Raw genomic sequence first — 27,442 nt, forward strand, 5'->3', positions numbered from 1 at the left:
AAAGGGTTCCTTAAAGCAGCTGGATCTGGTGCTGGTGCATCCTGAAGGATCCCTGCAGCACAGCTGGGATTTCTCTGGGATTTTGCAGTCTGACCTGGTGTTCTGCCCTGTTCTCACAGCCAGCCTTCCCTGGGAGCTGCTTTCCTCGGGGAGCAGAGATAACTGAGCCTTATCTCCAGGATGCTCCCGAGCTGGGGAGCTCTGGAGAGTGCGGGGTGTTGGCTTTGGGTGACTTCAGCTGCACAGTGCCACAAAATACACTGCAGTATTCACATTACAGTGTTTCTGTGGGATTTTTCTCTTAAAAATGGGGTCTACAGCTGCAATAGGTAGCTATTGCAGCCTACCTCACATTTTAAGGATTTAATTACTCCAAGAATGCCTTCAGTCTGGCATTTCGTGACCCAGGCATAACCATGATGCGATTTATTTTTGCACATGACCATTTGTATCCTCACAGTGGATTTTATCAAAAGTCTTGGTTGCTGTTTGATTGTGTTTAATCAAGCTGCTCCAGGAGTGTGTCTCCTGTCTGGAGAAGGCACCCAGAGTCCCAGAAGTGCCAGTGCTTTTCCTGCAGGACCTCGGGGGCTCCAGCTGGAGCAGCGGCACTCCCAGCTCAGCTCCAGTGAGTCACTGATTGCCACAGCACTGCACCCACAGGTCACTTCTGGGGAAAGCCAAGTGCTTTCTTGGGGGTTAATGCATCATTGGAAAGGCAAATGAGTGGAAGGATTGTGTGCAGGGGAAGGCAGATTCCCTTATAATCACCAATTATTAGCATGGGATGCTCTATTTACCACACTTGCGGCTAAATCTCCTTTTAAAAGATAAACATGGGTGTGAATAGACTCATCATGGCCTTCTCATCTAATTAAAAAAAGGAAAGCATACAATATCTCTTCCTCAGAGGACTTAAATGTTGTGTAGTAGAAGTGCAGCCTTAGAGTGAAGCTTTGGGCCTGAATAAGGAAAAAAAATTCTTGGTAAAAACTCCATTTGTGCAAAATGTTGGTGTGAACTGGTGCAGGCATTGGAGGTGCTCTCTGGTGTTATGGAGCACAGTTTCCCTGGTTTTCAGTCACTTTTCTCCCTCCTGTTGTCTTTGGGGGTGTGATGGTTCCCTTGATTATAGGAAGAAGTAATTAATGGTTACCAGTTTCCAAAGGCTGAAATGGTGCTTGAATCAGACTGTGGAGGCTCTCATTATCCCCTTCTTCCTGGATGGGTTAACAAGCACCAGCAGGAATTGCCTTTTTCTGCTGGAAAAAGTGATGTGAGGGACAGGTGGGATTTAAGGAGAGAAGTTTCCTTTTGTGAGCTGGGAATGAGAGGAGAAAAACACAACTGGAGCCTGAGCTGGAGGGAGCAGCGAAAAAAAACTTGGAGATCCCAAATAAGAGCCTGGATCCTTCACACAAAACAAGAGGAAAAGAGGGAACCTTCAGCTTAGGGTAAGAATATTGTCTCTCTCTAAAATTGAGAGTTTAATTCCTGCTTGTTTTGTACTTGAGGTTGGGTGAGCTGCATTTGTCAGGGTGTGTAGCCCACACCTGGGCTGTTTGTGGCACCTGGTGCCTGCTCTCCCCCTCATGGGATTTAAAGTAATGTCAGAGTATTCTGGCTGACAGTATTTTAGGGAAGAAGGGGCCATGGAGCTCTTTTTCTCAACTGGGAGAATTAATTGAAGTCTGCCAAGGGGAAAACAGGAATGCTGGGTTTTGTTTTTCTCTGTACATCATCACTTCAGGTTTGGGAAATGATTTCCAAATGGTGTAGATGGAGCAGAGTGCTGCCAAAGGGATGTCAGAGGGGATTGGAGGGGATGCTGAGTCTCTGGCTCAGGTGGGGAGCTCTCTCTGCCCCCAGCTTTGGAGATAACAGCACTCACAGGGATGTGCCTGTCATCACCTGAGGGAGGGGGACTGCTGACAACAGCATCTCTGGCCCTTCCATTTAGATTTTTGAGTACAACTGCCCTATTTTTCTCATGCTTGCTGATCACTGAGGGCAGAATTGCAGCGATTTAATGGAATTTAGAAAAGCATTACAGAAATACTCTTATTTTTTCTTGAAAGCTTATGAAAACAATTGAGTGCATCACTTTTGAGATAAGGTTTGAAGAACTGTCTGCCTCCTTGGAGCTGAATAGAGGGCTAGTGGGAAGATTAAAACAATAAGCTTATTATATTATTAGTAGTGGGAGAATTCTAAACCCCATTTGTTCAATTATGGTCCCTTCAATATGCTTATTTAGGTTCTTGTAAATTGTAATCAGTAAATTAGACGTGCTGCCCTCGCAGCTCTAGGGTTAGCTTTCAAGGGACTTCCTACATTAATTTTTTTTAATGTTTGCAGTGAAATGAAGAAGGGAATTGGTTGCTTGGTATGCAGGGCTGGCTGTGTGCAGGGGATGCTGCCTGCATGCTGATGTGTCACTGCCCAGTGAGGAGCAGGGGTGCTGCAGCACTGCCTGAGCTCTGCTGGAACAGAGGCAGGGCCAGGGCTGCAACCTGATTTTGTGCTGTGGGGTAAAAATGGGAGATAAATGCATTGGAACGAGCACAGGCTGATAAATGAGATCTCCAGAAGCCAGCACATGCTGCTAACAGAGATCTGGGGTGACACAAGAGGGATGGAAAATCCTCAGCATCACCTTCTACAGTCAAATATCAGCTGTTGTCTCTCTTTCTGATCTTTTTTTCTCTTTTCTTTATGCTTTGCCTTGACATTTTTAATATCGAGCATTTGATACTAAACCAAATCACCTTGCTGAGTCACCCAGAGCCTTTTCTTTCCTCCTTTTACCTTTTCTGGATGGACTCTCATTTGCATCATGCAGACACGCGGTTTTCCAAAGCAACACCTCTTCCCTTTCAGCTCATTTACCTGGAGATTTCAGCAGGTTTGGGAAACAGGCTCCTCAGCAAGTGCTTTTATATATCTGTCATTTAAAGAGCCTTCCTGAGAAGTGGTGTCTGGGTCTGGTGTTGCAGACAAATTGTGTGTTTGTTGCAGTACTAGATCATGCAAGCTCCAATATCCCGACCATATTGTCCCCATTTATTTCTTTTATCTCTCTGTTTAATATAATAGGAATAGTGGCTGAGGCAGGGAAACATATGCAGCAGCATAATAGCAGATTGTTTGGGAGCAGTTGTCTTCCATTTCCAGGGCTTCCCTTTGAAATGTAATTGTCTGCTAATATAACAGGGAAATATCATTGCAGGAGTGATCACTAAAGCGTTTACTCCTGCTTTTGGCTCATGCTATATCTGTATGGTGTTTTTTAAGAGGAGCTGGCTGCAGTATTAGCTGGTGAAATATCCTTGGTGAGATGTGTTTGCAGAAGTTGTGATGGGCATATTGTCACCGAATGTGGAAACAGCCCCGAGCAGTGCCAAAACAAGAGAGACACCGAGTCCCATGTGTGAGGCAGCAACAACAGAATTACAATCGCCTCGTGTAAAGTATCTGGTAATGAAGGCAGATAATGGAATTCTTTGCAAAAGCAGATGCTAACTGGCTCCCCAACCCTAGGCAGCCAGCTGAAAACTGATACCAGCTGGAGGGGAGAAAAAACAGCTGAAAAAGGCATTCAGGGGAAGATGCCTTAGATGCAGGTTTGTTTAAGCAGTAAATACTTGTTTAAAATGATTTTGTGAGATCCTTATTAAGAGGCAAGCTGAGCCTAACTATGACAGTGCTGTAGGAAGTCAGCTGGATGCCCAGAGGATATTTGTGTGCAGATTGGATGAGTGAGGCAGCACCGCTGGGAATTTGTTGTCATTTATTGCCTGGCCAGGACAGCCCTTGCAAGGCTGAACTGCAGGAGTGGGACTGGGGAGAGCCAGAACCTTCTGCTGGCCAGGGAGGAGGCAGCCTGTGCTAGCAGAGGGTTGGTTTTAGAAGCAGGGGTGTTGTGACAGTGTTCACAGGGGTCCCAGGATGAGGGAAGAGATGAGGATCTGACTCCATGTTTCAGAAGGTTTGATTTATTATTTTATTATATATATTATATTAAAACTATACTAAAAGAATAGAAGAAAGGATTTCATCAGAAGGCTGGCTAAGAAGAGAAAAAGAAAGAATGATAACAAAAGCTTCTGTCTTGGACAGAGAGTCCGAGCCAGCCGGACTGTGATTGGCCATTAATTAGAAACAACCACATGAGCCCAATCCCAGACCCACCTGTTGCATTCCACAGCAGCAGATAACCATTGCTTACATTTTGTTCCTGAGGCCTCTCAGCTTCCCAGGAGGAAAAATCCTAAGGAAAGGATTTTTCATAAACGATGTCTGTGACAGGGTGTCTCTACTCATCCCTTCTCCAGGGCAGCGGTGCCTCCTGCCAGGATGGAAGTGGGGCTGGCTCGGAGCATCCTCCTGCCTCCCTCCCTCTGTTTTACCTCCTGGTCACCCCAGCCATCTCAAACCATGGAACAGTTGCTTTGGAAATCAAGGTGATAGTTTAGAATCAAGGGCTTAGTCCAGACAGAGGCTTCCTTCTGTTGTAAGTAAGGATTTCTTCCAACAAGTAGTGCAACGGGGAAGACACTTAACAAAAAAACCCAAAAAAAACAACAACCCTTAACAAATAAAGCAACCAACCCTGGAGTTGGTCTCTGCTTTTTGCCCAGATGAACTTTTTCTTTACCCAAAGATTTGTTCCCACAATGGGGAATTTTGGCACATCTGGAGCACAGAGCTGGGGTTCAATCACCAGGTGTCCAGACCTGGCCCAACGCGGGAATTTTAGTGGGGCTTTGTCCCATCCCAGGCACTTGCCCAAACTACTGATTTTTGAAGGCCTAAAGCTCACTTTTAGTTCCAGCCCAGCTCAGAAAGGAATACACATGTGCTTCTGACCTGCCAACATTTCTCCCATGTGAGAAAACTCATTCTGGGGAGGAAACACCGTGGAATTCCAGACTTATTCACAGAGGCACTCTGTCTGCAGGCAGGGGCTGGAGCAATGTGTGCTTGCAGTGCCACAGGGCTGAGTGTCACCAGCCAGGAATGAGCTTTGAGGCAGCCTCTGAAGATGTGCAGCTCCATCTGTACTGCATTTAAGAGTGTTTGTGTGTGTGTGTGTGTGTGTGTGTGTGTGTGCTCTCCCTGCTCCTTCAGCTCCTGCCTGTGCACCCGGCTGTTCAAGTGATGCTTTAGACAAGTTCCTTGCTCCTGGCAAGCAGCACTGAGATGTGTTACCCATGTACAACAAGCAGTGCAGGGAGCTGTGGCAGAAGGTGATGGACAGCAGCCCTCCAGCTCCAATTCTTGGTTTTAGCCACAAAAATGCAATCAGTGAGAAAAGCCCTTTTCTGCTGGTGCCCAGCTCCGGGCTGTGCTGCAGCTCCTTGCTGTGCTGTAATGAGTTATTGGCCTAATTGTGGTGGGCAGCAAATGCCTTGGAGCTCTCCAGGTCTGGACTTGGCCTCGTGGGCAAAGAAATTAAACCTCAGTGCTGTGACCAAGCCAGGTGTGGCTGCATCTCCTTTGCTTTCAGAAACTCCATTTTTGAGACCCTGCCTGTCTTGCTGTTCTGGTACTAAGAAGACAAAACAGTTTCCAAATCCATGTAGCAAACCACACCTCTCATTACAAGCTGGCCCCATTAGTTAAGAAATGCATTAAAGAACCATGCAGCTCCATGGGTTGCCATTTATTTAACACAGTTACACGAATTTTTGGGAGCATATAATTGTAACAAATAAGCTGTCTAATTTTTTTGGTGATACTGTGATTTCGTGCAGAGCTCTGTGGGGCTTTAGCAGCTTTCCAGGGATAGCATTTCACCCTGGCTGTACACCCTGGGGATTTTGGGCTCAGGCACTGGGGGTTTTGAGCGTGGCAGGAAAATGCCAGCCTGTGAATACAGCCAGGGGAGAGCTGGTTGCTCTCAGTGTGGGTGATTCTCTTGGGTGCAGCTGGGGCTGGAGATGGGAAGCTGCTCTCCATGTCCCAGTGGGCTCTGCCAAGGCACAGGGGGCTGCTGCAGCTGGAGCAATTGCTGTGGAAGGACCCCTGGGAATGTCCCATGTTCAGCTGAATCACCCTGACCCCACAGGGGCTGTGGAAGGAGCATCCATGCCTCATCTTCCTTCTTCTCAGCAGTTTTTGTTCACTTTTGGTTGCCTCCCTCTCACCTTCCCCAGCTCTTTTCCCTCTTTCTTGTTGTTGTCATGGGAACATTCACTACAGCAGTTAAATCATGCTATTAAAATATGCTTCCCCAGGAGGGTGCTAGTAGCTAATATTGATCTAGCTCCTGCTGCTGACTCAGGGATATGGCTGAACATATAATATCCCTTATTTCTGCTTTTCATGCATAATGCAGCAGTTTCTCTCACCTTGGGCTCTGTGCTAAGGTGACACCCAGCCACAGGGGTGTTCTTTGATTTGCTCTTTCAGATGTGTGGCCCAGCTGAAGGGGTGCAGGTGGTGCTTTAAACTGGCTTTCAACTCTGCAAAGGGAAGGCAGACAGGACAGAACTGCCCTCCCCAGCAGTGGTGATGGATGTTGGTATGCCAGTGGTGAAAACACACTCAGATTAACCTGTCAGCATCCCCAGCCACGCTGTGTGCTCCCAGTAACTTTGTAAATATATCGAGCTCTGTCACAGGAGTGCTTGAAATGCAGATGAAAGACAAATAACTGCCTTAATATCAGGTGAGGCTGCATTTAAAAATGCAATCACTCATCTCCATTGTCCCTGACATCTGCTCTGCCTAATCAGCCCGTGGAGTTGAGCAGAGCAGTGCTGGGAAGATTCCTGAGTCACCAGGAGGAAGCAGAAGGTTTTACCTTGAGATGTGAGCTTGCAGTAATGTTTGAGCCATTAAGGGCTTCACTTTCCCACAGTGGTTAATTAACCAGCTCGAACTTTATGAGAGTTTCCTGAATTTGATAGGTTTTGTAAGGTAAAGGTGCCTCTGGAATTTCCTTGTTTACCCTCCTTTCAGAAAAGTTTTGGTTTGGAACCAGGCTGTTGTACAAATAATTAAAAATAGCGTGGGTTTCATTTGAACAGTATTTGCAGCTGATGCTGTGTGACTGATACACACAGAGCAAATGATATTTTAGAGTCTGTGCTGAAAAGACCTCTGTTAAAAACACTTATTTGCTGAGGAGCCATAAATTTCTGGCATATTTGTGCCTGTTGTTGAACATCTGCACGTAACTCGCTTTATGTTCTGACTCCCTTTATATTTTGACCTTCCCAGAAAAAATCAGGCAGAGATATGCAGATCTCCCGGGAGAATTGCACATTATTGAGCTGGAGAAAGACAAGAATGGGCTGGGGCTCAGCCTGGCTGGCAACAAGGACCGCTCCAGGATGAGCATCTTCGTGGTTGGGATCAATCCCGACGGCCCTGCGGGACGGGACGGGCGCATGCACATCGGGGATGAGCTCCTGGAGGTAAAACTTCCCTGGATGCACTTTGGGGATGAGGTGCTGAAGGTAAAGCCCTTCCCTGGATCACTTTGGGGATGGAGGTAAAATCCTTCCCTGGATCACTTTGGGGATGAGCTCCTGGAGGTAAAGCCCTTCCCTGGGTCACTTTGGGGATGGAGGTAAAATCCTTCCCTGGATCACTTTGGGGATGAGCTTCTCTGGATCACTTTGAGGATGAGGTAAAACTTCCCTTGGTCACTTTGGGGATAAGCTCCTGGAGGTAAAACCCTTCCCTGGATACACCTTGGGGATGAGCTCCTGGAGGTAAAACCTTCCCTGGATGTACTTTGGGGATGGAGGTAAAATTCTTCCTTGGATCACTTTGGGAATGAGCTCCTGGAGGTAAAACCTTCCCTGGATGCACTTTGGGGATGAGGTGCTGGAGGTAAAGCCCTTCCCTGGATACCCCTTGGGGATGAGGTGCTGGAGGTAAAACTTCCCTGGATGCACTTTGGGGATGAGCTCCTGGAAGTTCTTCCCTGTGTGCAGTTTGGGGATGAACTCCTCTAGGTAAAACTCTTCCCTGGATGTACTTTGGGGATGGAGGTAAAATCCTTCCCTGGATCACTTTGGGGATGAGCTCCTGGAGGTAAAACCCTTCTCTGGGTCACTTTGGGGATGAGCTCCTGGAGGTAAAACTTCCCTGGATCACTTTGAGGATGAGCTCCTGAAAGTAAAGCCCTTCCCTGGATGCACTTTGGGGATGAGCTCCTGGAAGTTCTTCCCTGGATGCAGTTTGGGGATGAGCTCCTGGGGCTAAAGTCCTTCCCTGGGTCACTTTGGGGATGAAATCCTGGAGGTAAAAGTCTTCCCTGGATGCAGTTTGGGGATGAGCTCCTGAAGGTAAAACCCTTCCCTCAATGCACTTTGGGGATGGAGGTGAAACTCTTCCCTGGGCGCACTTTGGGGATGGTGGTAAAATTCTTCCCTAGATGCATTTTGAGGATGAACTCCTCAAGGTAAAACTCTTCCCTGGATGCAGTTTGGGGATGAACTCCTCGAGGTAATTGTTCCCTTTAGCGTGTGCAGGGAGGGAGAGGCGTCTTGAACCTTTAAATAAAGCCTGGAAGTGGAATTAGGTGGCTGAGCAAGGAGCTGTGCTGATTTATGCCAACTGAGAACTTGGCCTTTGGCAGGTAAATGTGTTTGCAGTGAAACAAAAATCACTGGCCTGTGAAAAGCAATGTCTTGTCAGCAAAGTCTGTGCTCTCAGCATGTTCACAAGCTCTGCGTGGGGAGGGGCTGTTGGAAGGCAGGAAGGGGACAGTAAATCAATCCTTGGAGTGCATGTGTGGCTTACAGGGAAATTCACACTTTTCGTTAAAAAAAAAGCCAAAACCCCCTCAACGTTGCCATATGTGTTTTTACAGATGACAGGGATATTCCCCATCCTGAAAATAAATTTCATGCTGTAATCTGTTTTGATCTGTTGCAACTTTAAATACTTATTTTCTGTAGTTGTGTCTGGCACGGGTTCACCCACGAGGCAAGAGAGCTCGTTAGCAAGTGGAGTATTTTGTCTTCACTTTTTCTCCAGTCTCCTTGCCTCACCTTCAGCCTGCAAACACAGCTTTTCCTTCACTTCACCTGCCTTTTGGGCTGTTGCAAAATGACATTTTGCTGCTGTACCTGCAGTGATTCCCCACGTGCTGATTGCTTCAGTGGTTTTAAAAAAATCATCCCTCCCTGGGGATCTTGCCCTTGGAGAGAGGAGCAGGGATTTGCTGACCTGCTGCTCGCCGTGGGTGGTGATGCTCTGAACTTTGAGCAGCTCTCTGTGCAATCAGAAAACAACCTGTTTTTTCACATTTCTTGACTTGAGAAAGAGCAGTTTGGCTGCCTGGGGGTACCCTGGGAATAGTCAGAATTGTCCAAGCATTTGTCATTGTCTAACAGTTCTGTAATTAGGCTGTTTCAATACACAAAGTACAAGAAAGATTTTTTTTTTTGGCTATAGAAACACCATAATCTGAAGTTGATTTCATTTTAAGTGTGAGAAAATGTATGAAGGTCTGGACCATAATGGAGTAGGGTTGGAAAATTGCTTTCTCCTTCAGAATGATGTTTTTTTCCTGTCCCTGACACTGAATTCTAATGGTAAAAAAAGGGGAAACCGTTAAATTTTGGGTGTGTTGAAAGAACTCATGGCACTGTTCTCCTGTGCATATCATAGGTAGTTCCTGGTAGAGCAGAGGATCTGAAGTACTTGAAAGAGGCACCATCTGGGATTAGTCACAAGGCTGGGTTTTTGCATGGATGAGCCACATTACAAGGAGCACTTCCCAAAGTGATGGTGTTGCCCTCATTCCTCTCCCTGTTAACTTGGAAATAAAATGTTTTGCTTTTTTCCCTTCAGTAGAAGGAAAGTGAGATCCTCCATCTCAAAAATGCCCAGATTCAAATAAAAATCCAAGGAGACTTTGGTAACCACCTTGTTTATCCTCGCAATCCAGTGGGCAGGAGTGCAGTTCCTTATAGAAAAGGATAAATTCAAACATCCTGCATTGCAAAGGGCTGGGTTGTGCATTGGCCACGTGCAGTGAGATGACAAAACTCACGTGTGGTTCTCACCTAACTGCATGTCTAAGGTGCATTTGCATCTGCATCTTTAATTGCACCTCAGTTCTCAGTACTGCAACTCAGCCTCAGCAAGGGAAAAGATTCACATCTTGGGAAGCCTCTGGCATTTCTAGGCTGCCCCATTTGGACAGTCTTGCTCCATCAAAGCAGAGGATGCCCCTGCAGGGTGTGCAGATTATTCCCTGTGGCTTTTGCTGGAGTTCAGGTTAATGGGATGGCCATTTAGACAGACAGATGTTACCTGTTCATTTTTCTTTTGAACTGGGGTTTGATTGGATTCAGTTGGAGAATGTGGGATGCTGCCAGGCTGCCTCAGCTCCTTATTCATGAAATCTTTTGTTGCTGAATTAATGAAACATCAGCTCACTTTTAGTTTCTGCAAACAACAGTAGCATTTTGGGGGCACGATCCTGGCTTGTTTTCACTGACATGGAAGAAATGCAGGTCACATGAAAAACCTTCATGTATTTTATTTTTTAATCCCTCTTCAGGGATGTATTTTGGATGGCTGTGTGGCTGGAGAAAACAGCTTTTTGGGGGAAGAAGGTCCTTTCATCCTACTTTTATACACGTGGGAAAACTACTTGGGTCAGAATTTGGTCCCTGCACAGAAAAGTATTTTTTTTTACAGGACACAAGTCGTGCGTTTCCATTCTTTTTTCCAGGCAGAGGAACCATCTGTGGTGCTCCTGCCTTGCTCTCGTGCTGGTTTAGTGCAGGTGTCTGCCCTGCTTGGTGTCTTGTTGGGCTGGGCTGGGCTGATGGTGCCCAGCATGGCCCTCAGCAGGGTCACCTGGAGCTGTACCTGTGCCTTGAGTCCTGCTGCTCCCCAGCTCTGCATGGACCCCTCCTGCCAGCAGCTTCTGATCACACTGAATAATCCATCCTGCTGCTGCTATTATTATTATTATTATTATTATTATTATTATTATTATTATTATTATTATTACCATTACCATTACCATTACCATTACCATTAAATAATCAATATTGTTATTATAATTATTATATTATTATTTATTATTTTTATTATTTTTTTTATTGTTATTGTTATTATCATCTCCCCAGGAGAAAGTCAGCTGAGTGTTCTATAATAAACCAGGCTGTCAGAGCCCTCTCATGCTGAATTACTGATGTTGGGGTGTTCTGCCACCTCCCCTTCTCTTGCTGAAGATGGGGCAGGGTTTGGAAAGAAACTGCTCCTGTGGATGTGGAGTTTTCCCTGCCCATGGTGGGAATGAGCTGAGCTTTCAGCTCCTTTCCCACCCAACCCTTTCTGTGTTTCATTCTGTGAGGCCACAGCACCTCTTGAAAGAGTAAAAGCTCTTTCTTTTTTTTTTGACTCTTCAGATAAAAATCACTGTAGAAGTTTGCCTGTTGTCCATTCTGGACTGTTGCCCAGGTGACAATTATTACATTTTATTTCTTTATACCATTTTAGCCATAGCTCAACGCCAGAGAGCTTTTGTGCTAAATGCATTTTTATTGCTGTTTTATTTTGTGGTGCTTGGGTAAACAGAAGTTATGCTGTAATAATACAATAGATACAGCAGTATTTTGCCCAAGTAAATGAGCTCCGCAGCCAAACTCACAATGCCATTTCTGTTCTGAGGTGTGGGGGATCGGCACTCAATTCTCAGTTTATTTGCTGTGGGATCTCAGAACAGAATCACAGAATGGTTTGGGTTGGGAGGGACCTTAAAATTCATCTGATTCCCTGCCCAGGGACCCCTTCCACAATCCCAGGGTGCTCCAATTTCCAGCCTGGCCTGGGACACTGCCAGGATGGAGCTTCTCTGCACAAACTGCTCCAGTGTCCTTTGCAGAGGGGGATGCAGGTCCTTTCTTTTGGTGTGCTTTGTGTGCTGTTGGGTTTTTGGTGTGCTTTGTGTGCTGTTGGGTTTTTGGTGTGCTTTGTGTGCTGTTGGGTTTTTGGTGTGCTTTTTGTGCTTTTTGGGTTTTTGGTGTGCTTTGTGTGCTCTTTGGGTTTTTGGTGTGCTTTGTGTGCTGTTGGGTTTGGGTGGTGCTTTCCAGGCTGGCAGCAGGTAGGGCACAGGGATCTGTGCCTTCCCAATGTCCTTTCTCCACACTGCCCAGGTGGGGAGCCACAGGCATCAGCTGCCAGCTCAGAGCAGGATATTTTCTGTCCTTACAGATTTTATGCTCTGTTGATCGCTTCAGATGATGCACATGTTTAAACATGTGCCCAGCAAGAATTTTGGTGAGGGAAGTTCACATTCTAATTAGTTTTCCTCTCCATTTTTTTTTCCTCAAGCTTTGGGAGCTTGGTGTGCTTTATGGGGTTTCAGTACATAAAATCTGACTGATAAAAAAAGGGCTTTGAAACTTTCCCCATTGTTTCAGAGAGCCTGGTTGTATCTTGGAATGCTACAATTCCTGTGGTAAGAAGGAACCCAGTGCATTGTACAAAGAAGTAATTATTACAGAAAGCTAAGCCAGTATTTTTACTAGCTTTGGGGTATCATTTAACTTGATTTTCATAAAAATCAGATGATACTAATTTTATGGATTTCCATTACTGCCACGTAGTAAAAACAGTGTGGGTTGGGTTTTTTTTTTTTAATATCCATATCTAATGTTTCTCTTCTGCAAATTAAAGTTTGAGAAGGAAACAATCCTGGAGATTTTTCCCTCTGAACCCAAGAGCTCGGATTTCAGTGAGTTTGTACTTTCTGCTACTTCAGTGCATGAAACTGTAAACCAAAACTTCTGTAGGTGAAGGCAACAGTACATTTGGGATCTGTGATTAAATCTGCCATAAAGCAATGTGGGATTACTTTAAAGGCTGAGCTTGGGGGCTGACCTGACCTCATACCTGCAGCAAGTTTTTATCTTTCTCTGAGCTCTGCTGACTTTCCAAGGAGTAATGGAAAGAGGCATTTCAAGAAGAGTTGAGGTTGATTTAGATCAGTTTATTTCTTTTGCTTAGCCCAGGCTTTTGTTTTTCTTTTCTAATCTCTAATGCAAGAAGTAAAGCACAGATCTGTAGGCTTTGACTCCCAGAGTAGTATTTGGTTAATCTGACATGTTACTTTACTTAATTTGAAATATTTAAAGTGGTGTTTCTTCTGAAATCCTAGATGCTCTCTGTTTTGTTTTATTTAAGTAGGCTGTGGTGTTTTGCTCATCACTGTGGTATCTGCAGCTAACGGAGCATTAATTTATTTTGCAAAAGAAAGCGCACTTTAAAAAATAATAAAAGAAAAATTAATACTGGGTGTAATAACTCTGTAGGACAGTCCAAAACCTTGTGCAGATATATTGCTTTGATTATGCTTTCATTTTGGAGTAATTAAATAATTATAACTTAGAGACCCAGCTCACAGCTAATTAAATTTTAGACTATTTGATACATGTAGTGAGTAGGATTAATTTAGCCAGAGTAAAGCCTATAAATTTTAATCTAAGAAGTCTGCTGTTTAGGAAAATTGATGGTAATTTAACTAAATCCAAACAATTTGTAAAGCATACAGTATTCCCAGTGAACAATTTATTCTCAAACTTAGAGAAATTAAGTCAACAAACTCACTGAAAATTTCAAGTTGAGCTTGAAGGCAGAATGCAGCTGAGCATTCATTCATTTTTGCCACTGGATATTTAAATTGATGGTTGATTAATGAAGCAAGGCCCAGGATGTTGCTTCTCACCCTGCTTTTTCCATGGCAGCTGCAGACAGAGCCATACTAACTCTTGGGGAAAGTGATATTATTTCCTTTTAGACCTTGCTTGGGTCCCTTTTTGTACAATAAAAGACTTGGTAGGTGAAAGTTTTGCACTTCAATCCCTGTCAGTAACCAAGTGTTAGGGAGTTCATTCTTGTCCTTGCATTGTCCTTATTTAACTTGATGAACTTGCATCATGTTTTGACCCACTGAAAATAAGATTTGTGAATATTCCTAATGTGTCTGACTAGCCCATATCACACCAGGCTGGGAGACTTGGCCTGTTACTTCTGGTTTGAGTGGAAAAAAAAAAAAAAAAAGAAATCTTTCTAAGATCACAAACCCAGGATCCAATACAAACATCTGCAGTAACAAAAATTCCTTCTGTAATCACCACTGAATTGTTCCTGGGCTCCGTTGTCCGTATTGTTTTAAGCAGCATTGGTGTATCAAATGTGAATGTAAATATTATGTTGTAAATTTAGAGTGGGAGGAAAAAACTGCAGCATTGAAGCACAGGATTGTTTAGGTTGGAAAAGTCCTTTAGGACACAGAGTCCAACCATCCCCCAGCACTGCCAAGGCCGCCCCTGTCCCATGTCCCCAAGTGCCACATCCACAGGGCTTTTAAACCCCTCCAGGGATGGGGACTGAAGAAATTTTTCCAAATATCCAATCTAAGTCTCCTCTGGTGTACCTTGAGGCCGTTCCCTCTGCTCCTGTCCCTGTTCCCTGGAGCAGAGCCCGACCTGGGGCTGTCCCCTCCTGGCAGGAGCTGTGCAGAGCCACAAGGGCCCCTGAGCCTCCTTTGCTCCAGGCTCAGTCCCTGCCCAGCTCCATTCCCTGCCCTGGATCCCCTCCATGTCCCTCTTTCTGTGACTGGGGACCCCAGCAGTGCCCCAGGGCTGGAGGTTGGTCTCAGGGCTGGTCCCTGCCCTGCTGCTGTGGCCACAGCACTGCTGACCCAGGCAGGTGCCCTGGCCCTGCTGCCCACCTGGCCAAGGTGATGGCCTGGCCAGGCTGTTTTCCCTGGCAGCTGCAGCATTTCCCATGTCCCTGTGTCCAGAGCAGGGCTTGGTGCCTGCTGCTGTGCTCAGGTGTGGAGCCATCCCAGCAAAAGGGACGCAGCATCACGTCCTTAAATTGTCCTTCATCTCCCTGACTCCCACTCTTCCTCCTTCAGCAGAGCTGAGGAGTCAGCACAGCCTTAGCAGCCAGTTCTCCTCAATGGCCAGAGCCTGCAGGCAAAGTGCAGGAGTCTCAACATCTAAACATCTGTGCTGTTGTCACATCTATATGATTCTCCTCAGATCAAGTTGCTTTCCAAAAATCTGTGAATAATCCTTGAAACCCATTCAAGGGATCTGTGGAAAAAAAAAAAAAATTCTCTCATTTGTGGTTTACTAATAACAGTAAATTAGCTCTGCATTGGTTCCTGTTTTATGTAGATCAAGATTTGGAGACCACATTTTCTTTGAGTCTTATCTCCTTATCCCACAGTAAACTTGGAAGTCTCGGTAGTATAAATTAGAACAAGGTGTACTCCTCCACTTACATGAAAATCATTTTCTTTTAACAGATAAACAATCAGATATTGTATGGAAGAAGCCACCAGAATGCTTCTGCAATCATTAAAACTGCCCCATCCAAGGTCAAGCTGGTTTTCATACGGTAAGAACCATTCTCATCAAAACATTTGTTGCACTTTAGCCTATTCCATGACATATTTACATATTTAACCTGCTTTGCACATGCTGAACTTTGCCAGTTCTCTTTGAAGCTGAATAAACCTTTTCCCTGACTATTCTTCTTGGAACATTCAAGAGTTCTCCATAATAATGTAAAAAAAAAATAAATATCTAATGGAAATGAATGCTTATTTTAGGGGTGTCTGCTGAAAACTTGAGCTGTTCCTCTTGGGCTTGGGAGCTGCTTCTCCCACAACTTCCTGAAGTGCTTTGGGATGGTTCAGCACAGGGTTGGAGAGGGCAGCTTGTTCATCCAGCCAGGAGGGAATGGGGATGGTGCAGAGGCTTGGGATTGCTGGAGAGGAGCAGGGATGAAGCACAAGGAGCAGGGGCTGGCTGAAGGATACCTTTGTGTGGGCATCAAAAGGGGATTTTGAAAGAGAGCAAGGGCTTGTTTGTACAGAGGGGAAGGCTGGCTTTGCCAAGGAGAGCTGGGATGGATTGTGTGGGAGGGAATATGCTAAAACACCCTTTCATCTGCATAAAAATTACATGTGGGCATTTTTCTTTCGCTCCAAGCATGAAAATTTTTCCTCTTTGTACATGAATTAAAGACACCTGCATGCATTCCCTCAGTAGTTCAGGAAGTGTTGCTCTCCTGACCCTGGGCAGGAGGTCTGGGAAAAAGCTGCCTCTTTCCCAGGACTCATACATGCTCTAACAGGCTGGAATTTCACAGATGTGCATTTATGAATAAATTCCAGCTGCGACTCTTGCTGGGCACTTCACCCCCGTGCCATTTTATAAGGTGCTCTTCCCACCAACACCTACATCATACTTGCCATTGTTTTATATTCCTGGCTCATCCACAGCCTCCCTGTGAACAATGTAATAATCTGTGGCTGAATGCATATAAATGTGTACATTTACTGCCACGGCTCTGCCTGCTGCAGCGTGCCCAGAAGTGATGGAGGAGCAGCATTAGCACTGTGAGGAATGAGTTGCTATCCTTGGCAGCTCAGAGGATCTGGAGGAGATTAATGCTCCTGCCTGCAGCTCCTGTGTTACTTTCCCCAGCCACTGAAAATTCAACGTCACGTCCCACAGCTCGCTCACCGTTATTTAATTGCCTGTGGAAAATGTGGCTGCTTGGAGGTTCCAGAGGCAAAACCCCCACTTGTGGGAGCCCATGCCAAGAGTGGGGCTCCCTCCCTGGTGCTCCAAGCAGAACTCCAGGGAATGGGCCCTGGCAGAGCCACTTCCATGGGCTGCAGGTCTTTGGTGTATCTTTTGGGTCCTTGGTGTATCTTTTGGGTCCTTGGTGTATCTTTTGGGTCCTTGGTGTATCTTTTGGGTCCTTGGTGTGTCTTTTGGATCCTTGGTTTGTCTTTTGGATCCTTGGTTTGTCTTTTGGGTCCTTGGTTTGTCCTTTGGATCCTTGGTTTGTCTTTTGGGTCCTTGTGTGTCTTTTGGGTCCTTGGTTTGTCTTTTGGATCCTTGGTTTGTCTTTTGGATCTTTGGTGTGTCTTCTGCTCTTTGAGACACAAAGGCCATGTAGGTTCTTAGCTAAAATTCTCCTTTCCTAATTGTTATCTTCAAGGCAAAAATTCATCTCGAATATTCAAGAGACACTAGAAATATATACTGGAAATACCATTGGGTGATTCTTGTTTCCATCTCAGAGATTTAAAAAAAAAACCACCCCAATTTCTGCTTTTAAATGCTGCTGCTGAGGGTGTAAACTTCCATCTTCCCAAGAGCACAACTCTTGGCCTTGCCCTGAGAGCTGATGGGTTTGTTTGCTCAGCCCAGGCAGGCACTGGAGCAGCAATAAAAGGGAATTCTCCCACTGACAGCATGTCCTCAGTGCCTGGAGCACTGCCCCAAACATGGGGAGAAAACCAGTGTCCCTTGTTTTTCGATGTGTGCTCGAGTTCTAGCAAAGACAAATTGGACTGTCTCTCTTAAATGTGGATTTTAAGGACAAACGAGAATGATTTGCTCTTCTCATGCAAACCCTGTTCCATGAGCCCAGTCTGTCTTGGTGCTTCCCATTCCTCCAGCCCAGACCACAAACCCAGTGGATGCTGCTGAGTGAAAACATGAGCTGTGGCCTTTTTGTGCCTCTGGATGTGTTTTGGCTGTGTTACACCACAGCTCACTACAGCAAAATGACACAGACTGCAGGAGCTCTGAGAGAAATTAATTTGGTCTTCATGTTCATCAAAATACAAATATTCTCATTTCACCAGTAAAAAAACCTGAGTAGATTATAATTTTGTAGAAACACATCAGTCCACAGCCTGAAAAGGTCCTGACTGAGCTGATTCAGGGCATAAAAGCCAAGCTGGTGGAATTTTTGGGCTGTTCCAAGTGCCCTCTCTGATACCCTGAGGCCTTTTTTCCCTGAGATGCAGGATGCTGAGTGATAAGCACGCTGCTTTCCCCTTGGAAGCAGGAAACAGCATCCAGGTTTTCCTATTCCTGGTGTTTTGGTTCATGTGCAGGGCAGGGGGATGTTTCCATAAACTCCTTAATCAGTTGTGAAAGAAGCCCAGAAATTCCTGGGCACAGAAAAGCCTTTCTGGGAGAGCTGTAATAACTATCATTAAATAACTTCAGAGAATCACAGAATGGTTTGGCTTGGAAGGGACCTTAAAGATTATCCAGCTCCAGCCCCAAATTTATTTCTTTTTCTAGACAAAGATAAAGGATGAAAGGTATCCTCAGCCTTTTGGGCTTTTTGCTGAAATCCTGACTTACCACGTGTGCTATAAAAGTCTGTTCCCACTTTTTTACACCCAGGTAGTGTTACAATTGCATTCCCACCCTTTCCTGGAATTTCTGCTGATGAGACACAGCTCAGTAGCTGCTGTGAGAATCACAGACACCCCCTTATGTTTGAAGGCTTCTCACTCTGCTTCATGAGCATCTTTTCCTCAATTAAGTTGATGATGATTATTTAAAACAGTTGCTTTTGGCCAGATTCCAGAACCTAAGTCTTAACACAGCTCTGTTTCCCAGTGGTCTCATTAATTACTTGAGCTTCTAAGAGCATCTAAAAGATTTGCAGTTAGAGTGTCACTTTGCTTTTTTTAGGGGCAATAAGGGACGTCGTGTCTTTGTTGCCTTTTGAAATTCTTGCTCTGATTCTCCAACAGGAATTAGCCAGGTAATAATGTGAGAGAGGGACTTGCTTCTTTTAGGAGTGTCTGTGCCCCAGGTCCCAAAATAAGATGTGTTTCTACCCATTGTGGGTTTTGGTCATGTGTTGTAAGTCCATCCCTGTAACATGCATAATGAAACAATATAATTAAATTTTACATCTGGAATAGGAAATCCAGTTTACATCAGAATGCTCTTTTACAGTGAGAATTTTATGATTCAGCAAATTCAGTGTTTTTTCCCATGCTCAATTAACTGCCTTTAATCTGGTTTGGTGCTTCAGTGTTGGTATAATAAGCAGATCAAATATAGCTGAGTGCTGGACTCAAAGTGAATTCCACTGATTTCAAACCATCCTCCCATTGTGCTCAGTCCTGTGAGTCACTCCTTGCTCTACCTTTATCCCTTAAAAGAAAATTGCCTTTTGCAGTGATGAACCATGAGAAATGCTTTAACAGTGAGGGATTTTTCTGATTTAAATTCCATCTGTCATCTGTCCTGAGCCCTCCCACACTGCAGCCCCTGCTCTGATATTGCTGCTTCCTGCTGGTGGGATTGTGAAGCCACAAATCTGTCACCCAACCCCTCCTTCCATTTCCAGGTGTAATCTCCTCTTATTTATGGGGATGTGCAGAGGAGAGAGATCCTTGAGCTGGGGACTGTCTGGGCTGTTCAACACTCCCCACTGCTGTGGCTTCTTTCAGAGCCTCTAGAAGAGATATCTTATGTTTGGTGCCACTCTCAAACACTGCCATGCTTTAGAAATTATTACAAATTATTTCTCTAATAATTAGGAAAATATTAGAAATTATTTCTATAATAACTAGAAAATATTTCTATAATAATTAGAAATAATTAGAATTAGGAGTTATTTTTACGTTTGTTCAAACCTACATAAACCCCACAGCTGTCACTTTGACTCTTCTTTCAGATCCCCTAGAAGTGATATCTTACATGTTTAGTGCCACTCTCAAACACTGCCATGCTTTAGAAATTATTAGAAATTATTTCTCTAATAATTAGAAAATATTTCTATAGTAATTAGGAAAATATTAGAAATTATTTCTATGATAATTAGGAAAATATTAGAAATTATTTCTGTAATAATTAAAAATTATTAGAAAATTATTTCTATAATAATTAGAAATAATTAGAAATTATTTCTATGTTTGTTCAAACCTACATAAACCCCACTGCTGTGACTTTGACTCTTCTTTCAGATCCTCTAGAAGTGCCATCTTATGTTTGGTGCCACTCTCAAACACTGCCATGCTTTAGAAATTATTAAAATTATTTCTGTAATAATTAGGAAAATATTAGAAATTATTTCTATGATAATTAGGAAAATATTAGAAATTATTTCTGTAATAATTAGAAAATTATTAGAAATTATTTCTATAATAATTAGGAAATTATTAGAAATTATTTCTATAGTAACTAGGAAATTATTAAAAATTATTTCTATAATAATTAGGAAAATATTAGCAATTATTTCTGTAATAATTTAAAATTATTAGAAAATTATTTCTATAATAATTAGAAATAATTAGAATTAGAAATTATTTTTACATTTGTTCAAACATACATAATTGGCCATATTTTAAGGGTATAAACTCCTGTTTTTACTTGCTTTGATAGCTGAGGTTCTTTCATGTGGGAAAGTTTCAAAGTAAGCCCTTGCCAGGCCCTGTGTGTGTGCAAGTTTGAACTTTTCCTGTTTTCTCCAGAGCTGTTTCCTCCTCTCTGTCATACACATGTGGGAACAGGCTCAGGAATGGTTCAGGAAGTTCAGTGATTTGGGCTCCTCCAAAACCTTTGATGACCTAAGCTGCAGTTTATAAGAACATTAGTTGTTCATTTAAAATACCCCTGTGCCTGTGGCTCCCATTAATTGGGGGTGGAAGGAGAGGAAGTGCAGGACAAGACTCTTCTTGCTGCTGTGGGAGAGATTCTTCAGGAAGATGCACAAAGGTCCTGCCTTGGAGCAGAAACCCAGTGAGTCTGCTCAGAGTGCAGCTTCCCTGCAGCTCCTCTTCTCCAAAGGAGCCTCCAGAGGGAAGACAAAGATGAGAAAACACAAGATCTTGATATTTTATTTTATTTTATTTTATTTTATTTTATTTTATTTTATTTTATTTTAACTTAACAAGCAGGATGTGGACAACATAAGCCTTTGATATTCTGCAAGATTTTATGCCCTGGTGTCACCTTGCAGAGGAAACGTTTATTCCCTTGTTCTACATTTATTTACACTATTATTGCATTTTTTTACACTATTATTTGCATATACATTTGAAAGTTTTCAACAATGTGCAAGACTTTATGTCCTGGTGTCATCTTATGGAAGAAACATTTATTCCCTTGTTCTACATTTACACTATTGCGTTTTTACACTATCATTGCATTTATTTACACTATTATTTACTTATACATTTATAAACTTTCAATAATCTGCAAAACTTTATGTCCTGGTGTCCCCTTGCAGAGGAAACATTTATTCCCTTGTTCTACATTTACACTATTGCATTTTTACACTATCATTGCATTTATTTACACTATTATTTACATACACATTTATTAACTTTCAATAATCTGCAAAACTTTATGTCCTGGTGTCACCTTGCAGAGGAAACATTTATTCCCTTGTTCTACATTTATTTACACTATTATTACATTTATTTGCACCATTATTTACATACATATTTATAAGCTTTCAACAATCTGCAAGACTTTATGTCCTGGTATCACCTTATGGAAGAAACATTTATTCCCTTGTTCCAGAGCTCTCTTCTATCTCAGATTTTTGTGTCATTTCATGCAAGCTATTGGGTTTTCCTTCTGATTATTGATGTATTCCCACAAAAAGCACCCTCAGCCCCTTGCAGAGCTGTTGCCAGATGCTCTCTCAGCGTTGGTGGCTGCAGATATTTTGGCAGGAGGTTCTTCTCCCTTGGTTTAGACATCCAGAGGACATCTGGAGCTCGGTGTGAGTCAGAATTGTCAGGAGCCCCCAGAGATCAATTCAGGGTGTCCTGTGGTGAATTAAATGACTCAGGTGCTGGGCTTGCCCCTCCAAGTGGCAATTTGGGATTTCTCTTGGTTTTGCCTTTCAGCACCCAACTTCAGCTTCCCTTCATTCCTTCCTGCACCTTCTTGGGTGCTCCCTTTGGATTTATATTTGCCTGTGGCTCTCTTCAGGCTTCTTTTGTACCCAGTTTTTGTGGTATTTAAGTCAGCAATAAGTCTATTTGTCTTTGCTTAAGCTGCAAAGGTGCAGATGGAGCAGAACATCAGGAGTTTTATTTTTTTGGTCTACAAGACAGGATGGGGAATGTCCAGGGGCCCTGTTTAGACTAGAAAGAAGTAAAATGTAGTAAGGAATGGAGCCTTTCTCTTGAGTGTGAAGGTTTAGACACCCTAACCCCAAGCAACCTCAAACCCCAAGGACTGAGCACCAGCAACTGGGAGCAGCTTTTTTGGAGGTGGTTCTGGAGCAACTGTTGGCAAATATGTGGAATGCTCATCTGCAGTCACTGTAATTTGAATGTGATGTTCAGACTTCTGAGATGTCTGCCCCTTTCTGCATCAAAAGAAAATGATTGCTCCTTTTAGTCGTAAATAAATTCACATTTTAGTTGAGGACACTTGTGGAAGTGGGGAGCAGAAACAGCAATTTATTATTAGATCTGTCACTTTAAAATATATTCCCACTTTGATTCTGCTTTGAAGCATTCTCCTTTGAAGCAGCATTAAAGTATTTAAATATGAACGAGTCCTAGCAGGGGGAGATTACAAGTTGTGACACTGTGTAACCTTGGGGTTTTTTATATTTTTGCCTTTTTTTTTTCCCAGGGGAATTACCATAAGTGTTTTTTTATTGCTTGAAATAAAAATGGCCATCCACTTAAAGCTGCATAAAGATATTTTTTCCCCACTGGTGTAAAAAAATACAAAGGTGTTTGTGTATGAAGTGAAAACTAGTTTGGATAATTAATTACACCCCAGTTTGTCATGAAGATCGTGTCTAGCAATTTTTAGGGTATTTCTTACAAAAAAAAAAAAAGTAATTTATATATATATATATAACATTATATATAATAGTGTATTTATTTACTTATTTATTAAAATTATTATTATATTATTAAAATATAGATAAATAAGTAAATAAATATATATTTATATATAGATATTTATTTATATTTTAATATAATATATATACAAAATATATGTATATATTCTTTATATATCTATTCCTATAAATTTATATAATTTTCTATATTTATATAGTTTTCTATAATTTTATGTTTATATAAATTTATATAATTTTATATTTATATTTTGATACATAATTTAATATATTTGAAATATATTCTTTTTAATTATATATCAATATCTATATATCTATCTATCTTTATTTCCATGTTTGCTCCTAATTGCACAGCATGCAGCCTGCACTGTGAGCTGCAGAGTGGGGTTGGTTTTCATGCTGATTGTACTTCACATAAACTATTGTCAGGAAAACCTCTGCAGTCAAGGCAAAATCACAAAATCACAGGGTGATTTACTCCTGTAGGTTAGAACAGCACCAACCATAAGGAGATCGATGTCTCACCCAGATAAGAGCAGGGAAAACATCCTTGCCCAATATGCCCTGTGGGGTGAGATGCGCTTGGGAATTGTGAAATGCCGATGGAATCCAGGGCTGGGCGCCTGTCCCAGGCTGGGCTCTCCCTCCTGCAGGGCTGTGGGAGCAGAGGCTGGGAGCCAGGGCAGCTCTGGGAGCACCCAGCCAGCTCCTTTGGATGGTGTGGCTGTGAGCTTGCAGATAAGGAAATGAATTCCCCAGCCTTTGCCTGCAGGATTTATCGTTTCAGGTGCCTGTGACTCCCGTTTGCTGCTGTGCTCAGAGCTGTTGATTCACAGAGTTATTTCTCAGTGATCAAAACATGTTAGCCCCATGTCTTTTAACCCTTCAGGGGGAAAATGAGACTTTTTTTCTTTCAGGCACTTCCATAAAATGTGTTTAAGACACATAATAGTCTAATAGTTTATTCCAGAAATGAAAGAGGAAGAGATTCTGCTCATGTCACAGTAACATGGAGTGTAGCAGAGAGAAAATCGAACCTGGAAGAGCCAGGAGAGGTCACTTCCCTTCATCCAAGAGCTGTACCTGTGGAGCAGCAGCATCACAGATCCCTCCTGCAAAAAGGCTGCAGAAGGGACTTTGTGAGAAGGCACAGAGAGAGAGGACAGGGGGGAATGGCTGTAACCTGCCTGGGGTAGATTTAGGTTGGATTTTGGGTAGAAATTCCTCTTTGGGAGTGTGGGCAGGCCCTGGCACAGGGTGCCCAGAGGAGCTGTGGCTGCTCCTGGCAGTGCCCAAGGCCAGGCTGGAGCACCCTGGGACGCTGGAAGGTGTCGCTGCCATGGCAGGGTGGCACTGGATGAGTTTTAAAATCCCTTGCCACCCAAACCATTCTGTGATTCTGTGATGATTTGCCTTAAATGATACCACTGAAGTCATCTGTTACCTGGTTTCATTTTACTGAGGCCAAAAAAACACAGAGCTAATTCCAGAAAACAAATCAGTTTAAATGGCAGTTGAGGAAAAACATCAGCAAGGCAGAATACTGTTAAATACAAAAAACAAATTAATCAGATGTCAACTTCAGAGGCATTTTAAAGAGAGAGAAAAAGATGCCATACATCATAAGCATTTTGGAAAAACAATTCACTTTATATGTAGGGAGAATCAGTGTTCATCTCCTCTTTACCCTGCATTTTATAAAATCTTTTCCAAGTTTTTTAATTGAAGCTTTTAGAAAAGACTGCAGCAAAAATGAACAAAAAAAGAAAAAGCAATCTGTTACATTAAAACAGGTATTTCAGTAATGTGAATGTGAAACTATAAACAAGCAGTTTACAGATGTAGAGACCATTAAAAGAGGCTAACTAAGTGTGAGCACATCTATGTATGTGTAGGGACCATAAAATCCAACTGCATCCTCTGATAATCCACACAAAATTGGATTTCCAAAGGACAGGATGTCAGTGTGTCCCAGATGAGGGATGGGATCTGCTGGGGAGCAAGGAACCAGAGCAAAAATGATAAAAAACACAGTTGTCATGGTGATGAGGGTGTTTTTTTTAATGGGCAGAACCAGCTCCAAGGAGAAGTTTGCCCACCCTGGTTTGGGGTGTAACGTGGTGTTTTGGTTTGTTTTGTTTTGTTGCGCAGAAGTGAAGATGCAGTCAACCAGATGGCTGTCACTCCCTTCCCACTGCCTTCAGGCTCCCACTCTGCCATTGAGGTAAGGTTTGTGGGCTGTTGTTTTTAATTAGAGACGGCTAAATTGGATAGATTAATCATAATTAGCAGCTCCTGATAAGTTTGAGCACCTTGTGTAATTAAACCCGGGGTCGTAAAATGCGTTGGGTAGAGACTTGGCCTAATAGGCTTATTTTGCCCTCTTTTTTATTGATCTGCTTGTTCCTGACAGACCTGCATGGCATTAACAGCAGCTCTGAAACAGGGCACTGCTGTACAGGAGGAAGAGGAGGCTCCAAACTAAAACCTTGCCACCTCCTCCAAATTTAAACCTTGTCCTGCTCCTCTTTCAGCTGGCTGTGCTGAGGCAGTTCTGCCTGGAGTATTCCTAAATGCAAAACCAATCTCAGTGTGGTGATGTTGCCGGTGTTTTCTGTGATTTCTGTTGCTACCTCAGCCCCAGTGCAGACTGATTGCTCCCCTGTGCACCAGGAATCCCTGCAGTCACCGCACTCGTTATCATTTTGACATCTCAATGCAGTGTAACTAAATTTTCAGGATAAACTACACGGTTAGCCTCGCTGTTGCTTTTTAATTCTATTTCTATCTGAGCTAATAAAGCAAAAGATGTTTTGTAATTCAATTGGGGTTTGGTCTTGCCTCAATAAATCCATGTGCATTGAACTCCTGGTATTTCCATGAGCGTGGCTGGGATCCCTCAGCAGGGGCCACGGGAGGTAAGGCTGGATGCATCCATCTCCTGTTTGCCCTCTTGCTGTTGTTTTCCAGATTCTCTTACCTCTGGTGGCTGCTCCTTGCAGGCCTGGTGCTGCACAGAGCAAGAACTGCTCATGTTTTGTTTGGATCTCAGTCATTTGTGGGCAAAGCTTTGGCTTTTCCTTCTCTCCTCCACACCAGCAGCATGTCCCAGGTGCAGCTGGTGCTTTATAAATTACTCAACAATTCACAGAGTTCATCTTATCTTTAACACCTGCATTTATTCCCAGCTTTGTTGTTTAATATTTGTGCCTTCAGGAGGAAGCACAAAGCTTTGTTTAGGCACATTCTGGTGAACTGGCTGTCATTAGATTCCACCCAAGTGTGTCTCTGTTTGCCTTTTGAGGTAGATGCTTGTGAGTTGAGTTTCATGCATTAATGGCAAGTTCTGATTATTTACATTATGTTTGTTTTATAAGTAAATACAGGTTTTTACTTCTAGCTGGTATCTTTTTATTATATTAAATCAACATAACCAAATATGGTGATGTTATACAGAAGTTTACATTGCTTTCTTTGGCAGCTCTTCCTCTCTTTAAATAAAGAAAAAATAGCCTTATATCTTGAAATGATATCTTCAAATATCTTTGAAATACCACATAAATATTTAACATTGTGTCTTACATGCACCCTACATGTAACTTGTCAGATCATATTAAACAGCCTGGCTGTGCAATGGAATATCAAGGTGCCATAGTTACCATGGATTATTGTGTTAGTTTTCTTCAGCTCATCTCTTGATCTTTATCTTATCTCTTTATCTGCAGTTTATCTCTTTGTGTGTGTTATATGAGAAGTGATAAACAGTAAATACATCTTAAATCAGAGTCTTGTGTTGTGCTGTGATACTGTGGGCAAGCCACCAGAAACAGTCTATTAAATATTAATTGCTGTAAAGTATGTTTTTAGAAGTTTCAATCACCAAAAAGCCACAGAATGAGGTATTTTTTTGCAACAGTGAACAGAGGTGCTTTGTCCTCTCCAGTGGTGGTCGAGACATTTGAGTTTACATTTACTTAAATGTAAAATGACTAATGAAAATTCAGAAATAGTTTTGTTTCTAGGCCTAAAGAGTCCAGGGGAGGCCACAGAGCTGCTGCAGGGCTGGAGCCAGGCTGGGAGAGCTGGGGGTGCTCCCCTGGAGAGGAGAAGGATCCAGGGAGAGCTCAGAGCCCCTGGCAGGGCCTGAAGGGGCTCCAGGAGAGCTGGAGAGGGACTGGGGACAGGGGATGGAGGGACAGGACACAGGGAATGGCTGCCAGTGCCAGAGGGCAGGGATGGATGGGACATTGGGAATGAACTCCTGGCTGGGAGGGTGGGGAAGGGGCTGGTCTGGAATTCCCAGAGCAGCTGGGACTGCCCCTGGATCCCTGGCAGTGCCCAAGGCCAGGCCTGGGACAGTGGGAGGTGTCCCTGCCATGGCAGGGGTGGCCCTGGGTGGGATTTAAGGTCCCTTGTCACCCAAACCATTCCATGATTTTCCCAAGCTGCTCAGACTGTGTGAAGGAAACTGGGACTCCTTTAACGTGCTGAGCATGGGGCAGAGGTCTGGAGAAAAGCTCCTCATACCAAGTGCACAGCTTTCACAGCTGGCAGGGATTAGTCTGGCCTTCAGAGCTACCCCTAAGGGCAGTTTTGGGAATATCTTGTGGTGCTTTTTGTCAGCCAGCTGGGACCAAGGTCTGCCTTCCCAGAATTACATCCCTCATTTGCCCATTGGGAGGCTTTAATTGTGGATCTTTCTACCTTGTCATGCTGCCCCTTGTCTAAAAAATACATCAGAAAAGGGGAAAACTGTCTAATTTTTCTGTTTAGCTGTTTT

General features: G+C 43.3%; 1 protein-coding gene across 1 annotated transcript in view; it reads left to right on the forward strand.

Moving 5' to 3' along the window:
• Window positions 1–27,442, forward strand: part of PATJ (PATJ crumbs cell polarity complex component) — a 143,433-nt gene that overhangs the window by 76,828 nt on the left and 39,163 nt on the right. Inside the window, exons 27-29 of the mRNA XM_077182599.1 lie at window positions 7,228–7,424; window positions 15,302–15,393; window positions 24,814–24,886. Of these exons, the coding sequence (XP_077038714.1) occupies window positions 7,228–7,424; window positions 15,302–15,393; window positions 24,814–24,886 (362 nt within the window). The remainder of the gene's footprint in view (window positions 1–7,227; window positions 7,425–15,301; window positions 15,394–24,813; window positions 24,887–27,442) is intronic.

Source organism: Agelaius phoeniceus, chromosome 8, assembly GCF_051311805.1.
Source record: "Agelaius phoeniceus isolate bAgePho1 chromosome 8, bAgePho1.hap1, whole genome shotgun sequence".
NCBI classification, from domain to species: Eukaryota; Metazoa; Chordata; class Aves; order Passeriformes; family Icteridae; genus Agelaius; species Agelaius phoeniceus.